This window comes from Vipera ursinii (genome assembly GCF_947247035.1).
Source record: "Vipera ursinii genome assembly, chromosome: 4".
Taxonomy (NCBI): Eukaryota; Metazoa; Chordata; class Lepidosauria; order Squamata; family Viperidae; genus Vipera; species Vipera ursinii.
The window spans coordinates 17,932,852-17,949,781 of NC_139514.1; the positions used below are offsets into that span (position 1 = coordinate 17,932,852).

The 16,930-nt window shown below is 39.2% G+C and overlaps 1 protein-coding gene across 1 annotated transcript; it reads right to left on the reverse strand.

Moving 5' to 3' along the window:
• Positions 1-435: 435 nt before the first annotated feature.
• Positions 436-3,856, reverse strand: LOC310640322 (vitelline membrane outer layer protein 1-like; the record flags this gene model as incomplete). Its single annotated transcript, XM_083362537.1, has 3 exons — positions 436-727; positions 3,281-3,375; positions 3,686-3,856. 3 exons carry the CDS (start codon positions 3,854-3,856, stop codon positions 436-438), a joined length of 558 nt encoding a protein of 185 aa, XP_083218663.1.
• Between the last annotated feature and the right edge of the window lie 13,074 nt (positions 3,857-16,930).

Genomic DNA, 16,930 nt, shown 5'->3' on the forward strand with positions numbered 1-16,930 from the left:
CAACTCTGGCCCAGTTATAGCATATTTTCTTTAATATTTCTGTATTCTCTAAAGTGAAATGCAGAGTACAAGAATAAACAAACCCAAGGCAATATATGAATTACTGTGGCCCAAGCTAGCTCCTCAAAAGAATCCAATGGCTTTGAAGATGCAATATAATTTTATTTACATGCTTCCAAACAATAATATGGTATTACATTTTGGTGCTGTGAATTGGAACAAATGGATGAGATGGGAGACAGTCAATCATTTGCAATGCTTGAGTTCTGCCACTGCCCTTCTACCTCTCCAATCCTTGGGGAGGGAGGTACCTTATATCATGACATTAGGTACAAACATATCCTCCATTCTCAAGTTAATATTTAACTATAATTAACATTCTTTGAAAAGCCATAGTAAAAGGATACTTATAGGTGAGGAAATATGGATCAGCCATTAACAGCAATAAAACTTCACATCATTGAGTGCTGTGTCATCACCAATGCCCTGTTCACACTCCACCTTTGTTTGGATCCCACATATCCCAACCAATGGACAGCGCTTGCTCCATGGGCCAAATTCACCCCACATCATGCCAGTGCCATGCAGGACACCACCATCACTGCAGTTGAATTGGATGCTGTTAGCTCCTGTATCGTCACCACTTCCTTGAGCTCTTTCCACTCTCAGAGAAAAAGAAACCAGGAAACCTGTCTGACAAGACTTCTTTGGGTTCCAGTATCCCCACCTGCAAAAAAATACCCCAAGATTTGGGTGTCTAGATTTGTCATCAGTCCAAGAGATTCAAGGATAATCTCTTCATCTAGGAATTGGGTTGGAGTCTACTTTGGGCTATAAAAATTCATTAAATAACTCTGGACCGATAGCTGACATTCAGCCCGATTCATTGACTATTATAGGGGGGGGGGCAATAGGAGGAAGGCGGTCTTGTGGATGCTACCATAGGGACCTAAGAAAATATGGTATAAAGTATACATTTTTATCCCAAACCTTCCTTTGACCTCTTTCCCAATACATGTCATGTTCATAGTGCATTACAGTAGGGGCTTCTCCTTCCACAGATTATTTTGCACTATTGTAAGTTCCATTTCCCCTGAAAAAGAAGACTTCCTTCTATTACCCTGGAATGAATGAATTACCATTCATTCATTCATAGTGAAGAGGTGAGTTATTATTCAGCAGCAAGCCCTGGGTGGAAATCCAGTGCCTCGTTTTTTCACTGGAAGTCTGAGGTTCTACTTCAGTTTCCTTGGCTACTTTAAAAAATGGCAATCCACAGGAAAACAGAATGTCTCCTCTGGCTGCCATGTAATCAATCCCCATGGTGTTATTTGGGAAGAGGGGGCTTTACAATAAAGAAAGTTGGAACAACATTCTCAATCAGTGTTGACAAGAAGTAACATGTCTAGCCCTCATCCACTGTTGGCTGGGTCCCACAGGTCATGGTACTCTCTCCACTTCTGTTTAACATCTGCATGAAACTGCAGATCACCCAACACCATGGGCTGAGATATAATCAATATGCTTATGGCATCCAGCTGTATGTCTCACACTTTGGTGAGCTAAGTATGCCATGATCTCTCTCTTACAGTACTTAGAAGCTGTTAAGGATGGGATGAGGAGCAATGGGCTGAAACTGAACCCGGGAAAAACCAGGTGGCTCTGGGGTTGGGTTTCCTTGGTTCATGAAGAATTGCCACCTGTGGTCTTGGCTGGGGTGGCACTGTCTCAAACAAACCCAGTATGTAATCACTACTCCTGCTTAAGGAGCAGGTGGCAGATGTGGCCAGGAGGGCCTTTGTGCAACTATGGGTTGTGTGCCAGTTACACCCTTATCTGGACCAACAATCTCTGCTCACAGTCATTCATGCCCTAGTCATCTCCTGTCTTGACTATTGCAATGCACTCTATATTGGGTTGCTGATCTAGAAGTTTCAAGATGCAACAGACCCAGGTGTGTGCATGTGTTACCTTTCCTGTGAAAGCTGCATTGGCTACCAATTTCCTTTTGGATGCAATTCAAGGTGCTGGTTTTGGATGCAATTCAAGGTGCTGGTTTTTACTTTTTACTTTTAAAGCCTGGAACAGGTTATCTGAAGGATCCTCTCTTTCTTGGTATATCCACCCAATTCACTAGAGCAGGGGCCTTCAAACTTGGCCCTTTTATGACTTGTAGACTTCAACTCCCAGAATTCAGCATGGCTGGCTGAGGAATTCTGGGAGTTGAAGTCCACAAGTCATAGAAGGGCCAAGTTTGAAGACCCCTGCACTAGAGCATGAGGGCAAGAAATGTTGTGGTTCCTGTCTCCTAATGAAATTCATCTGGCAGGACCCAGAAGAAGGTTCTTTTCCATGGTAGCTCCCTCCTTTTGGAACATTATCCCCGCAGAGATTAGAAACTGGCCCCCAGTTTCTCTTTTGCTCTTTCACTCTTTCACAAGTCCCTGAAGACCTGGTTCTGCCAATGGGCCCGGGGATGGAGCACATCAAGTAGCTCCTTCGATTTCTTGTTGTCATCAGCAGGGCGAAGAGTTATTGTTTTTATGCTTTTCATATTGAGTTTTTATTGTTTGTAAGTCACCGAGAGTAAGTGGGCGGCCATATAAATACAATAAATAAACAAAAACATAAATATCTCCTATGGCCCTATACTGTCCTAATCCTGGTTTGAGGCATTTTAATTGCTGAGGCCTTCATTTGCAATTAAACCAATTAAATAATCTGATAAATAGGTAAATGTAGGCAAATATACACATTTATCAACAGTGCTTAATACAGCAACAAAAATATTCCCTGGCATAGTGACTGAATTGTCTGGGATTGAATATTAAAAAGATATGTCCATAATTCAAGGATATGACAATAATAACTACACTGCTGTAGTTGTACAAGTAGCTCAGCCCTGCAGTCCATGTATCCCAAAAAGAAGAGTTATTGATTCATGAATAGCACAATTAGAGAAGTGTGTGGAGACTAAAGTCCAAATGGAGTATTGTTCGAGTGAATGCATGTCAAGGAAGAACAATGGAAGGGAGCAAAATAGATACACTTACTATGGCCCACAAACTATTTCTAGCTATTTTTGCACCATGCAGGAATACAAAAATCTTAGCATCAGCTGCTTATTCAGAGAGGCCCGTAAGCCTTTCAGTGCCTTCCCCTTCTGAAATCAGAAAAGCTGACTTTCAAGGTTAGATAGCAGTAAACTAAGCACCAGTCATCTCCTCTCCCATTCTTCATGACAAGAAAAGGAAATATGGTAAGAAAGTCAGTTACTCACGGTCCAACACTAGACTCAATTGTTGAGCCATCATTACAATACAAGCGGATTCCATTAAGAGCTGTATCATCACCTGACCCTTGGGCAGCCTCCACCTAAGAAAATACAATCCTGATGAAATACAATACAATCCTGATGAAATTCTAGATTTTCCCCTTGCTGTCCTTCAAACATCATTTCTCAGAATTTCCAACATTTACCCATAAATACAGAAGAACCTGAAGACTAGATCAACCGTACAGTATCACACCAAACTCAGTGCCTTTCTTTAATTACAGAATCAAAAGTATTAAGCATCAAGATAATTATTTCTTGATTGCCTTTCTTAACAGATAGTCAAAGCTGAAGAATTAATTTCAAGGGAATATTCAGAAGTAAAAGAACATCTAAAAAGTAAACTTTTACCTTCAGGGAGAAGCCATAAGCATAGCCTTTTGGGCAAAAATTGTTTGAGCCCCAGGTACCCCGGTCACCCCCATTTGGCACCGTGAGCGTAGCTCCAGCTTTGCGAGCTTCTGTATTCCACAGGTAGCAGGAGATGGTCAGGAGAAGAATGGCACAGAGAGAGAGTTCCATGGGAAAGGAAACCAGTCTGCCTCTTGACAGAGAAATGTCTTCCAAATTTGCAGCCTCCTAGACACCAGGGATCATTTATAAAGTATCTGTAGTACTACCCACATGAAATCATGCTTTTTAATTATTTTGTTGCGTACCTTTGAATCAGCCTCAGTTCCTGGGAACTGCCTGGAGTAGACCCTTCAGCTTTCTTGGCAAGATTTCAGAAGAGGTTTGCCACTGCCTTCTTCTTCCTGGAGCTAAGAAAGAGGGACTGGCCCAAGGTCACCCAGTTGGCTTTGCACCTAAGACAGGACTAAGCACTACACCAAACTGGCTGTCTCTCAGTCCTAGCAAAAATAACAACAGCAACAAAACCTCAGTTACTATAAACATCTCATCCAGCGTCTGAATCAATATGCCAGATAATATTAAGGTTTTTTTTAAAAAAAAATGTTGTAACTTACTGAGTTCAGAAATTACATCCTCTATAATTAACAGCTTAGAGGATTTCTGGGTGATACAAAAAAAAACCCACCAGAAATTTAGGTTAATAGTAAACTCAAATAGATAGGGTTTCTGGCCTTGCGGGAAACATTAATTTCTATAAAATCAGTCTGAGTTGCCAAGCTGAGACCGAGAAAGATATGCTGAGAAACAATCTGCATTATTTCCACAATTTGTATAATTTGTTGCCAGCCACAATGCATTCCATCCTTGTATTAATGGACATATTTCTGTTTATCACCTCTACATTGCCTATAGTGGAAATTTCAGACACGAAGAGTAACAAAAATGTGTAACAGAACAGATCCTTGATATTTGACTTTTAGATGCAAACAGAATCTAACTTTGAATGAGAGATGAAAGCAGACTGGTCTTGAAGGAGGGAATTTCTATATAATATTAACATGTAACATATAACAAAGTACAGCATTAATAATAAACACAATAAGTGAACCCTAAAAGTAGTAAATATATAATCACTGGATGATTTTGAACCAGTTAGTCCCTCTCACCTCCAGATTCCTGCCAAGACTGTTGAAAAAAAGTTGAGGAAAGGTAAGCCATTAGGGAACTCCTGGTGGAAGGAGAAGCAATAGATAGATAGATGATTGATAGATAGATAGATAGATAGATAGATAGATAGATAGATAGATAGATAGATAGATAGATAGATAGATAGATAGATAGCCTGGAATTCCTGGTGGAAGGAGAAGCAATAGATAGATAGATAGATAGATAGATAGATAGATAGATAGATAGATAGATAGATAGATAGATGATAGATAGATAGATAGATAGATAGATAGATAGATAGATAGATAGATAGATAGATAGATAGATAGGCTTCCTTTAACTGGATAATGCCCCTTAGTCTACTCCACAATCCACTTCTAGGATCTGCCATATAAGTAACATGAAAAAGAAGTGGGGTCTTTTCTGTTATAACTGCTTACAACTCCAAACATCACTAAATATATTTGATGTCCACTGATCTGACAGTGTAATAACTATAAAAGCCACCTGTGCACAGCTTGAATTCTCTTTGGAGGACCTCTAGAGGACCTATAATCTAGAAGAGTCTTCTTCTCCATTAAATGTGCAGTAACAGAATTCATTCTTACTCTGCAAGGAGACACCACGGTCCATGATTGTCAATAAAAGAGTGAAAGAAGGACACTTATTCCCTGAAAAAGCCAAATGCTAATCTCTAATTCTTCTAGCAACTAAGAGATCAGTCAAAAGAGGCTGTGCCTGTTCAGTTCTGCTCCTGCTTTTCAGTGCTGTCGGCCAATTAGTGAGTTTTCCTAGCAATAACTGATGGAGAGGCCTTGCTTGAAATACCAGGCTAATGCTGGACCATTAAAAAGTGCTCTGAAGCGGAAAGGAATGGTAGTATTTTCCTCCAAAGATGAGATATAAGAGAAAAAGCACAAATTTGCATGACTTCCAAATCAAATCTTTTTCAAAATTGACTGTTCTCAAATTCCAATCACTGTAAAGTTACTTCATGAATGCAAGCAAAATCCATCCTTGTTTCAAATATGCTACTGAAGCAGAATGGCGGCTAAGAGGCTGTGCAAGATGCCACAATCTTCTGCCTACAAAGGGGAAGGGGAATCAATTTTTTAATTTAATTTTAATTCCATTTATATCCCGCCCTTCTCCGAAGACTCAGGGTGGCTTACAAGCTTAGCAGTAGCCTTCATTCTATGTATATGCCTGCTTATTAGGGCTTTCATACCCCCCGCAAGCGGCATTATTACAAAGTCAGCTTATTGCCCCCAACAATCTGGGTCCTCATTTTACCTACCTCGGAAGGATGGAAGGCTGAGTCAACCTTGAGCCTGGTGGGATGCGAACCTGCACTAATTGCAGGCAGCTGGTGTTACTTAAGGAGGCATTAGCCCACTGCTCCACTAAGGTTCTGTGGAGCAGTCCTATGATGCTATCCCACCTCCTGATGTGAGAATCCTTGTGATGATTTCACTCAAAATTATTTATATACAGCTTATTTAAAATGTTTCAGATGGGTCGTGATAAGGTTTTCTTTGGAGAAATGCAGTCTGCACCTGTGTTTGTACATCCATATACAGACGTCAAATGGGAGTCATATGAGGGGATAGAGGTATGATCGCTGATTTTTAAAATTTCCTAATTTAAAATCACATGGAGTAACAATTTAAAAATTATTTATTATTTAATTAATTATTTTTAAAAGAGCCTTGGTGGAGCAGTGGGCTAATGCCTCCTTAAGTAACACCAGCTGCCTGCAATTAGTGCAGGTTCGCATCCCACCAGGCTCAAGGTTGACCCAGCCTTCCATCCTTCCGAGGTAGGTAAAATGAGGACCCAGATTGTTGGGGGCAATAAGCTGACTTTGTAATAATGCCGCTTGGGGTGTGTGTGAAAGCCCTAATAAGCAGGCATATACATAGAATGAAGGCTACTGCTAAGCTTGTAAGCCGCCCTGAGTCTTCGGAGAAGGGCGGGATATAAATGGAATTAAAATAAAATAAAATAAAAATTTAATTAAATATGCATCACACACCCCCAGCTCTGTAGAGACAGAACAAAGATAATGTTCTCATGTTAAAGATCGGGTAAAATCTTCTTTGATTTATCCCAGACATTGACAGCGAACAAGTAAGGATTTATAACTTGAGGTCAAAGTCCTGCAGTAACCGTGGGTATTTTAAAAGGATCTGAGTGCAGAGAATTCTTTTTTTTCCCTCCTCCATCCAGTGGAGCAACAAATATACCCCCATTTACCTCATTCAAAGGGATAGAAGCCCATGGTTAATGCAGAGCTTCCCAGCAACTTTTCTTGAACAAAATCTCCTTGGAGGTCTTCTAGTCTAACCTCCCTCCGGAGCAAGAGACCCTATATCATTTCAGATAAATGGTTGTCCAGTCTCAGTGATGGGCTTGCATAAATAAATCATCAGCTGATCTGATTGGCTGGATTGCCATTGCCTAGCTAACTGCAGAGGAACCTCAGGCCATGAGGTGCTAGTCCCTCAGCAAAGGGACAGATGTACCCCACTTCCTTCTCTGCTGGCCTCAAAGCACTGCTTTTAGGCAGAAAATGTCACCAGGCTTGGTTTTGCCATCAGTGGTTCCTCATTCTTGATTTCTTGCTACTTTCCAATTCTCTACTTGGGGAAAAGCCATCGGTCACTGTGTACTAAAATAAACTGTTGATTTAACCAGTCAATATTTAAGGATTTTTAACTAAGATAAGGGTTATGCCAGAAATCAATGGATTTCTCTGTTCTCATCAAGAATGCACATACTGGTGCAATGTTTCTCAATCTTGGCAACTTTAAATACTGCATTCAATTGCCAGAATTAGTCAGACGCAGGAATTCTGGGCATTGAAGTATACCAGTTTGAAGTTGCCAAGGTTGAAACACTGAGCTAATGGAAAAAAACAATTCTACGATGTAGTGGGACAGGATCAGGCTAGTGTAATCCTGGAGTGGTGGATTTAGTCCCTTTCAAGTTATCTATCTGATACATTGTTTGACCATAAAGATGGTCCATAGCATTGACTAGTCCAGGAGTAGGCAACCTCGGCTCTTTTATGACTCATGGACTTCAACTCCCAGAATTCCTGAGTCAACTATGCTGGCTCAGGAATTCTGGGAGTTGAAGTCCATGAGTCATAAAAGAGCCAAGGTTGCCTACCCCTGGACTAGTCATTTGTAGATATTCCTGAACAATCTCTTGATCTAAACTGAGAGTTCAGATAACAGTCTCAATGGAACATAATATAAATAATAACTTAAATGATCAGTTTTAACCTCCATAAAAATGATGTTCCTGCAGAGAATGGCCAGGATCTATTTCACCCAGAATAATGCAAAAGATGCAGTGTAAAAGCTTCTGTCTATTCTGAGGTGTGACTTTGAAGCTACTATTGTTCTTTAAGTTACGATAGAAGTTCAAGTCTTTTCATAAAGCATTCACAGTACAAAATTTTTTAGTACTTTTACCCTTCTCCACTGGTAGCTCCCAAAAATGGCTGGAAAAGTTAAGTTAATTAAGGTTCAACCCATTTCTAAATTAAATGTACTAATTCTTAAAGCATGTTGTTCAACCTTAATTCATTGCCATTGCTCAGAGTTTTGCACTTTTGACACCATAGAAAACCACACTCCAAATATGATTTGTTCATTTGTGTTTTGTGTTTCATTTATGTTCACATTTATATCTCAGCACAATACAAAGATGCATGAAAGCTTCCATGTTATGAAGAATGAACTAAGACACCCAGGGTACATTAAGCAAAGCAAATAAAATCTGAATGATATAAGTTATAAACCAAGAAAACATTTCAATTCATATTATAGAAACAACACAAACACAAACATGAAATAAGATGGATAAAATATATTTCAATGTAGCTGATTAAATTCATTTGCTCTCCAGTCTTGTTCCTATTTGGATTCACAGTTCTTACTCTATCCATACAAGACATCCATCCCAAAAGACAGTGAGCATATGTGCATCAGATTCCATAACATTCATCTGAGAAACAGATAAGACGTTTCAGAAAAAGGTGTTTTAATAAATCATCCAATTCTTACCCTTGATTTTATATGAATGCTGAAGTTCAAAGAGCAGGGGGTTCTCCTTCCATTCCTTCCTTTTCTTTAATTCCCTTATTAAATTTGCTTTTTTCAAAACATTATCTTTGGTCCATATCCCTTTATCAGAGTCTCGTTCTCAGGCTCTGCCTCATTGTTTCCCTTCTGCACCTATAATCCTGGGCTAAGTGAGATTGATATCCTTAGAGAAAAAATGAATCCAGAGACCCTACTCTGGATGTTACCTACTGACTTTTTTCAAAAGATCACCTGTAAACCACTTGCAAACCCTGAACTTAAATACTACCATTGGACCCTATGGAAATACCTAGAAATCCTAGAAGGCCAGTTTGCCTTCAGATGCATGGGTTGTTTTGGGATTGGTCATGCCCACATGGCCATCACTTTTTGCATGGGGGAGATTCTCAAGCCAGCGATTTTGCAAGTGTGCCCATCATAGATTTTCAACATTCTAAATTGGCCGATGGTCCAAAAGATTCCTGTGGCTAAAGGTAAAGGTAAAGGTTCCCCTGCACATGTGTTGTAGTCGTTTCCAACTCTAGGGGCCGGTGCTCATCTCTGTTTCAAAGCTGATGAGCCAGCACTTGTCTGAGGACATCTCCATGGTCATGTGGCCAGCATGACTAGATGCCAAAGGTGCACGAAACGCTGTTACCTTCCCACCATAGTGGTCCCTATTTATCTACTTGCATTTTTACGTGCTTTCGAACTGCTAGGTTGGCAGAAGCTGGGATGAGTAACAGGCTCTCACTCTGTTATGCGGCACTCGGGATTCGACCCGCCAAACTGCCGACCTTCTGATCGACAAGCTCAGCGTCCTAACCCACTGAGCCACCGCCTCCCTTCTCCTGTGGCTACCTTAATGCATTTTTCTCCTTTCTTATTCCATAGCTTTTCACATAACTATAGACTCTTTATCCATTTCTTTTTCTTTGCCTTAACGTCTCAGTCTCTCCTTCCTTCTAAACCGTGAAAGCCATCTCTCACTTTTATGTTCACACTATACACAGAGCAAGAACAGTTATCCATATTCCACTTGAACCAGGTTTTCTACTTTTCCAAACAACTGCATGTGTGTAATTCTGACTCAATCACAACCCCTTCCCAGCTCCCTGCAGCCCACTGCAGCTCCACTTACCGTCTTCCTACAGTCAATTGTCTTACAGCCAGAATGGAAAAGACTTTAAATGGAGACCTTCGTGTAGGCAGGACAAGAAATATGGGCAGGGTCATGAAACCCGAGCACCTTCTATTGCCTTCAGTGGATGGAGCCAGGAAATAAAAAATGACTGTGGTTGCTAACTGAAAACAAGATCTAGTTTATTTACATTTTGCTTTAGTGCATTGAATGCTTGGCTAGCACTCGGTTTAATTATATTTTAAATTAATTACAGTTATTAAAGATGCTAAACTATATAAACAAGGAATGGGCAGTCTTTCAGTAGATGTGAACCACACTTAACATATGGCAGGGGAAGGGAGCACCCCATATTAAGTGGTGATGATGGTGATGACGCAAAGTGAGTAGGAGACCATTATTTGTGGAGGAGAACCTAGGGGCATTCTTTTAAAGTGTTATCTATTCTAGATGTTTATTGTTTGGTGTATTGTTAAAAACCAGAGTGTTAGTTTTACTCACTAAATTGTGTTTAAGGAGATCTTACATATTTAAACCCTTGAAATAACAGGAATTCAAAGTGCTAATTTTTAATAATTATGGTCAAAACAGTCTTGGGAATCTCACAAATAATGGGGGAGCATGAGTTGCTTACTGCTGCATAAACCATAGGCTGCACAGCACAACAGTAGTTCACATAGCACTAACTCAAGTAAACCATATAACGGGTTGCCTCCATGTATGAATCCAGCCACTAGAAAGATTAGATTTCTTTCTTTTGACTAAATTCAGTAAAATGCACAGTATGTGGCATTTGAAGGAAGACAAAATTATTAATCATGTGTCCATGCTAATCACATTATTGCTTGGTCATTCCAAGAATTTCTGCTGAAATGCAGCCAACACAACAGCTGAATGTTTTTGCTAGAAAAGTAGAGAGAGAAAAGGTGTAAAATGTCCTGGAAAACGTGCACATTTTCAAAACTAAAAACTCCCTTAGCCCATTAAGTTCTTGATTTTGAAAAAGTAGACATTTTTATTTAGTTAGTTATTTTTCCTACTTATCTTATATAGTAGTGGTTTCTGTTATATGGGAGCCGTGGGGACACAGTGGTGAGAATGCAGTACTGCAGGATAATTCAGCTCACTGCCAGGAGTTTGATCCTCACCAGCTCAAGGTTGACTCAGCCTTCCATCCTTCCGAGGTCGGTAAAACGAGAACTCAGATTGTTGGGAGCAAAACGCTGACTCTGTAAACTGCTTAGAGAGGGCTGTAAAGCACTGTGAAGCAGTATATAAGTCTTAAGTGCTATTACTGTCGCTAATCTTGGCACCATAGTCATTCAGTTCAACAGTTTGCATATCTTGCTCTAGAAGTACAGTATGGTATCTATACAGGTCTTTTCCTCTGGAAGAGTTAACCAAGAAATTCTACTAACTCTACATTTACTGTCTTTAAGTTTTGAAATGGATTATCTGGGCAAATCTAAAACAAATACTGAATTGAACTGCTCAAACTTTTTTAAAAAAACAAATTGCTGAAACTAATTTCTGAAATGATTCCTAAAAATTAACAGTCGGGAACAAATTGCTCCACTATGTCATGGTGAAATAATCTCATGGAAACTTATTTTTTTATCTGTTTGAGTCAGTCTGCCATATTTAGTGTAGCTTATGATCTGAAGAGAACATGTCCTGATGCCTTGTTCCAAGAATCACTGTGTTTGGATTGTAGGGACTTCTGCAGAAAACAGCCTAGCAATTGTATTAGCCATGAAGAGTAGACAATCACCAAAACATTTTGATGGCAAGTGAGGAAGGTGCAAAGTAGGTGGGACCAGGAGTGAATGCTATTATTTTGTTAACAAGGAATGGAAAGGGGTAAAATTGAGAAGTGTTTTCTTTATGATGCAGAAAAGCAAAGGAAATTTATGTTATGCTTTATGTTATATTTTTCATGGATTTTTGTCCTCTGTTGCTTTCAAAATGTGCAAACCCATCTTCCTGCATCTTCCTTAAGCTCTTCGTCTTTCTGCATTCTTTATTTAAGATCAAAAGTCAGTCATTGGAGTACCTATCTTAGTTCCTAAACTGCTGTGGACATTACCAGAGGTTTCTTCAGCCATCCTCTCTGTATTATCTCCTTTTTCTCCAAATTGTCAATTTTTATCAAACTATTTTTTTAACAGTAGACACCCAATAATTCCCCCCCCCCCAAAATTAAAAAGGTACTGTGAGTAGGTCAGGGTTGTTTTTAAAAATATGGATCAGTTGTCTTCCATTCCTCCTTTTTTTCTTTAGGATACTGCTTTATGTTATATTTTTCATGGATTTTTGTCCTCAAAATGGCAGGAAGTAATGCCTCTGATTTTCAGTACTTGTGACTGGAATTCCCAAATGTTGATCCCAGACCACAAAAAAATGGTTTCAAAATAAATTCTAAGACTACGGAACAAGACTTAGATGATCTGTCTTTATTATGCCATTGTTTTATAATTTGTTTGAAGGCCAGGTTGAAAATGTTGTTCCTGACATTTAAATATGAACATTTTGAGACCCATGTGTTTACATGAAGAGCCTAGGATCACATGATGAGGCACTGTCCAGAGCAGGGGCCTTTTATGACTTTGGACTTCAACTCCCAGAAATCCTCAGCCAGCGTGGAATTCTGGGAGCTGAAGTCCATAAGTCATAAAAATGCCAAGTTTGAAGACCCCTGCTCCAGTGGCTCCTAAGTGAATTACATAATGGTGAAACAGCCATGAATTGTTAATTATAAGGAACAGCAACAACAGTGTTATATAGTCCATGTTAATTGAGCAGACAAATCAGAATCCTCACTTTTCACAACTGCAACAGCAGTACCGGGCAAATATTTCATCAAGATGCTATCAGTACTTTAAATGAAGATTCAGCTACACTATTATTACCATGTAAGAATCAATGATAGTTAGAAATGTGCCCTATCACAGAAAGAAAACATGGTTTTAATATGTCTAATAAAGAATTGAGAGCCAATTTGGTATAAAGGCTACAAAACAAAAAGTAAAGAATGCTGCACAGGTCCTGATACTGCTAATTAAAATACTATTGGATAGATACTTTCAGTACAAATGACCAAGGCTAAATTATTGACGGAGCATCTACAGTCATCCTTAGTGGAGACCCAAGTGACCTCTACTGTAATAGGAATACAGTACCTATTGCTAATTTTGGTTGGATCAGTGGTGCCCTCTCTTGGACAGCATAGCTAAGTATAATTGTTCATACACATTTAGATTAGCATAATGTGTTCTATGTAAAAGCATCAATATGTTTCCTCTGAAAGCTGCTCAAATGTGGGATGTGCTATGTTAAACATAGATTCATATGTATTAAGCTAAAAAAACTTCTAGTGACACAGTTTTTGGTCCTAAAAATCCCAATTGATAAAGGTATCCTAGTGCATTTTCTTAAGAATAGAGAAGGAATTAGCTATTAGAGGGACAGCAGAGATCAGTAACAACACATCACATGGACTTTCTTGCCTATAGTTTATGAAATAAGCCACAATTAGTTGGATTCATGCAATACACTATGACAATAGTCAAGCAAAACATTACAACTTAGCAGAATGTACAGAATTTTGAAAAGTTATGGATGAGCACTCCAAAGAAAAGCAAAAGCATTACGTTCCCTAATAAAGAGGTAACAAAGACTAACAACCCAACAACAAAAAGTTTAATTGATTCATTGTATTTGATTGAAAGCCATTCACAGTTCATTGAAAAATTCATTGACTATACAAATGTTATTCATTTTTTCTGCAGAACCCACTGAATAGTTACCTGTCCTAAATTCGTCAGCTGTTTTTTCTTAACATGGTTGACGAGATCAGTTAAAGATCGAACATGTACATTTGAACACTACTGTAACGTGGAAATTAAATTTACTTAGGCTTTTTGTAGCTTAGCATTTTGTGAAACCCAGCCAATTTTATTTCAAAGTATTTTGTGAGTCTAGAAAACAAGATAATTAGAGAAACAATTGTAATAAACAACAGAAGGAAGTATGAATTAAATTTATAAAAATTACATCAAGTTATAATGTAAAGGAAATTTTGTATAAAATATTACTTATATATAAATCCTTAAAAATATCTGAGAAGGACAAATCATACAATAATAAAAGTTGGAAATACCATAATATAAAAGAAATATTTCATCACATCAGCTGGATATTTAAAAGGACTCAATAGTATTAGAAAGACATACATAGTATAATGTAGAAATGATTAAATGTACATAATCAAGTATATAATGCATATAATGATTAGAGATTATATTAAAACCACTAGCAAAACAGGAGTTATAAACTGGTAAAATTAATTTCAGGTTGATCTTATAACAAAAAACATTAGTACTTATATATCATGTACAAAGTCTAATATCGCTAAAGAAAAATCAGCAATGACTTTTGCTGCACCTGAAGGCAGGACAAGAAGCAACGGATGGAAACTAAGCATAGAGAGAAGCAACCAAGAACTAAGGAGAAATTTCCTGACAGTTAGAACTAATTAGAACTAACTAATTAGAATTAATCAGTGGAATGACCTGCCTCCGGAGGCTGTGAATGCTCCAACACTGAAGTTTTTAAGAAGAGACTGGACAGCCATTTGTCTGAAATGGATTCCTGCCTGAGCAGGGGGTTGGACTAGATGACCTCCAAGGTCCCTTCCAACTTTACTACTATTACTTTGCAAATTAAAAATGATCTAGAATAAAAAAAATAGTAAGAGGAAAAAGCAACAGGGTGAATGCTCTACTTAAAAGATGTCCCCCAATTTTAATATTTTTAGATTTTTTTCCCCCCTTGTCTAGCCATCCCAGAAATTTCTATCATGTTTCAAAAGAAGCTACTGGTTTTATTTTATATTCTTGACTATCTAGATTATTGGCTTTGAGGTTCTTCATTTGGAATATTCTGGGCCATGCTTGGATTGAGCTGGCCATTCGACCAGCTAACTAGCATCTGGCTGATAATTATCGTGCTAAGAATAGACAATAAGAACCAGCAGCACATTTCTCTATAGATCTAAACTTTGGTAACTTTTGAACAAAGAGCCCAAGACCATTCTACTTCTCATCTAACAAATGCTCATTCTTGGAGCATGAGGATATTAGTACTAAGATAAATTGCAAAGAAAGTCAAACAAAGTCAAACAAATTAATTCACTCCTTACCCCTGAAATAAGGGGATAGCTTCAAGAATACTTAGCAAACATAATTTGTCAGAAATTGTTTCATTCATAAAGTTTTTACTGCCTGAAACATTATTAAAGTTTATCAGTTGCATTATAAGCTGAAATAACCACAGACACGACACACTGAAAACTATTGTGGAATATTACCCCTCAAAAGATGATCCATGACTATACAGATAGTCCTAGAGGTATGAGTGCCCATTCCATTCGTAACTCAAAAGCTCATAGAAGGAATCTCGTTCGAGGTACAAGATTACTCCCTTCCTCGTTAAAACACATGCTGCTTGTTAAGCAAACATGAGATATCTCAGCATGGGGAAGGCCATGGAGGGCATAGTGCTGGAACAGGCCCCAAAGGCCTCCCCGACCAAGATACCGCATGCTTCCTCCTCCCTTCCTGCCACGCCGAATTCACCTGGAAAAGATCTGTCTCCTCACTGCCATGGTTTCTGCTGCTACTTGGATTGGAGGCTGGAGAACATTTCCGTGCACCCCTGTGGCCCAATGTGGGCTCTGGAAGCCTTTTCCAGGCCGTTGCCACCAATATTTGAGGCCAGGGAATGCTTCCATGCACCCCCGTGGCCCGATCCAAGCTCCAGAGCCTTTTTCAGGCCTCTGCTGCCCAGATTTGAGGCTAGGGATTGCTTCCGCACACCCCCTTTGGCCTGATCTGGGCTCCAGAGGCATTTTCCAGGCCCGATCAGGCCAGGGGAGGTGCGGAAGCATCCCCTGGTCTTAGATCCAGACAGCAGTGGCCTGGAAAAGGCCCCCAGAGGGCTGTGAGGAGGTGTGCAGAAGCATTCCCTAGCCTCAAAACAGGGTGGCAGCGGCCTGGATAACACCTCCAAAATACGGATCAGGCCGCGTGAGGAGTGCAGAAGCATCCCCCGACCTTAGATCCGGATGGCAGCAGCCTGGAAAACACCTCCAAAGCCCAGATCGGGCCATGGCAGAGCATGGAAGTGTCCCCCAGCCTTAGATCCAGACAGCAGCAGCATGTTATAAAAGATTGGTCCTTGCCATCTTCCAGAAAGAAAATCCATCAAGGTTTTTTTTTTTGTATTTACAAGCCTTTAGTGTCACATCAAATTTACCATACATTAAAAGAGTTTTCAGAAAGAATGTTAGTGTCCCTCTGTGCAAGAAAAGAGGTAAGCAGAAGTTCAACAGAGAAAATGCAGCAAAAACTGACTTTGAACCCATAAAATTATGACGTCTGGCTAATCAATGTCATCAAGGACTGCCAAACAGCTGGCTCTCAGATTGGCAGAATAGATTCCTCTTCAACACACATAAATAATTTAACAATAAAGAGGTTAATAAATTTGCAACAGATAGCCCAATATTTTAAAGAAATGTTGTACATATTGTATAAAATGTCCATGTTTTTCAGAACTTTTGAAAAAGTTGTGGCCATGGCAGCATTCATATGGTCAATGTTCCCTGCCAGCTTACCACAAGTAAAGTCAATAGGAAAACCTACAGGAAATCAGAAGTTGCTCCACCCCCACTGCTTTTTTTGCCTGCTCATGATTATTCTATTTATCTGTTTATTTATTTATTTATTTATTTATTTTATTGCATTTATATACCGCCCTTTCCCTGAGGACTCAGGGCGG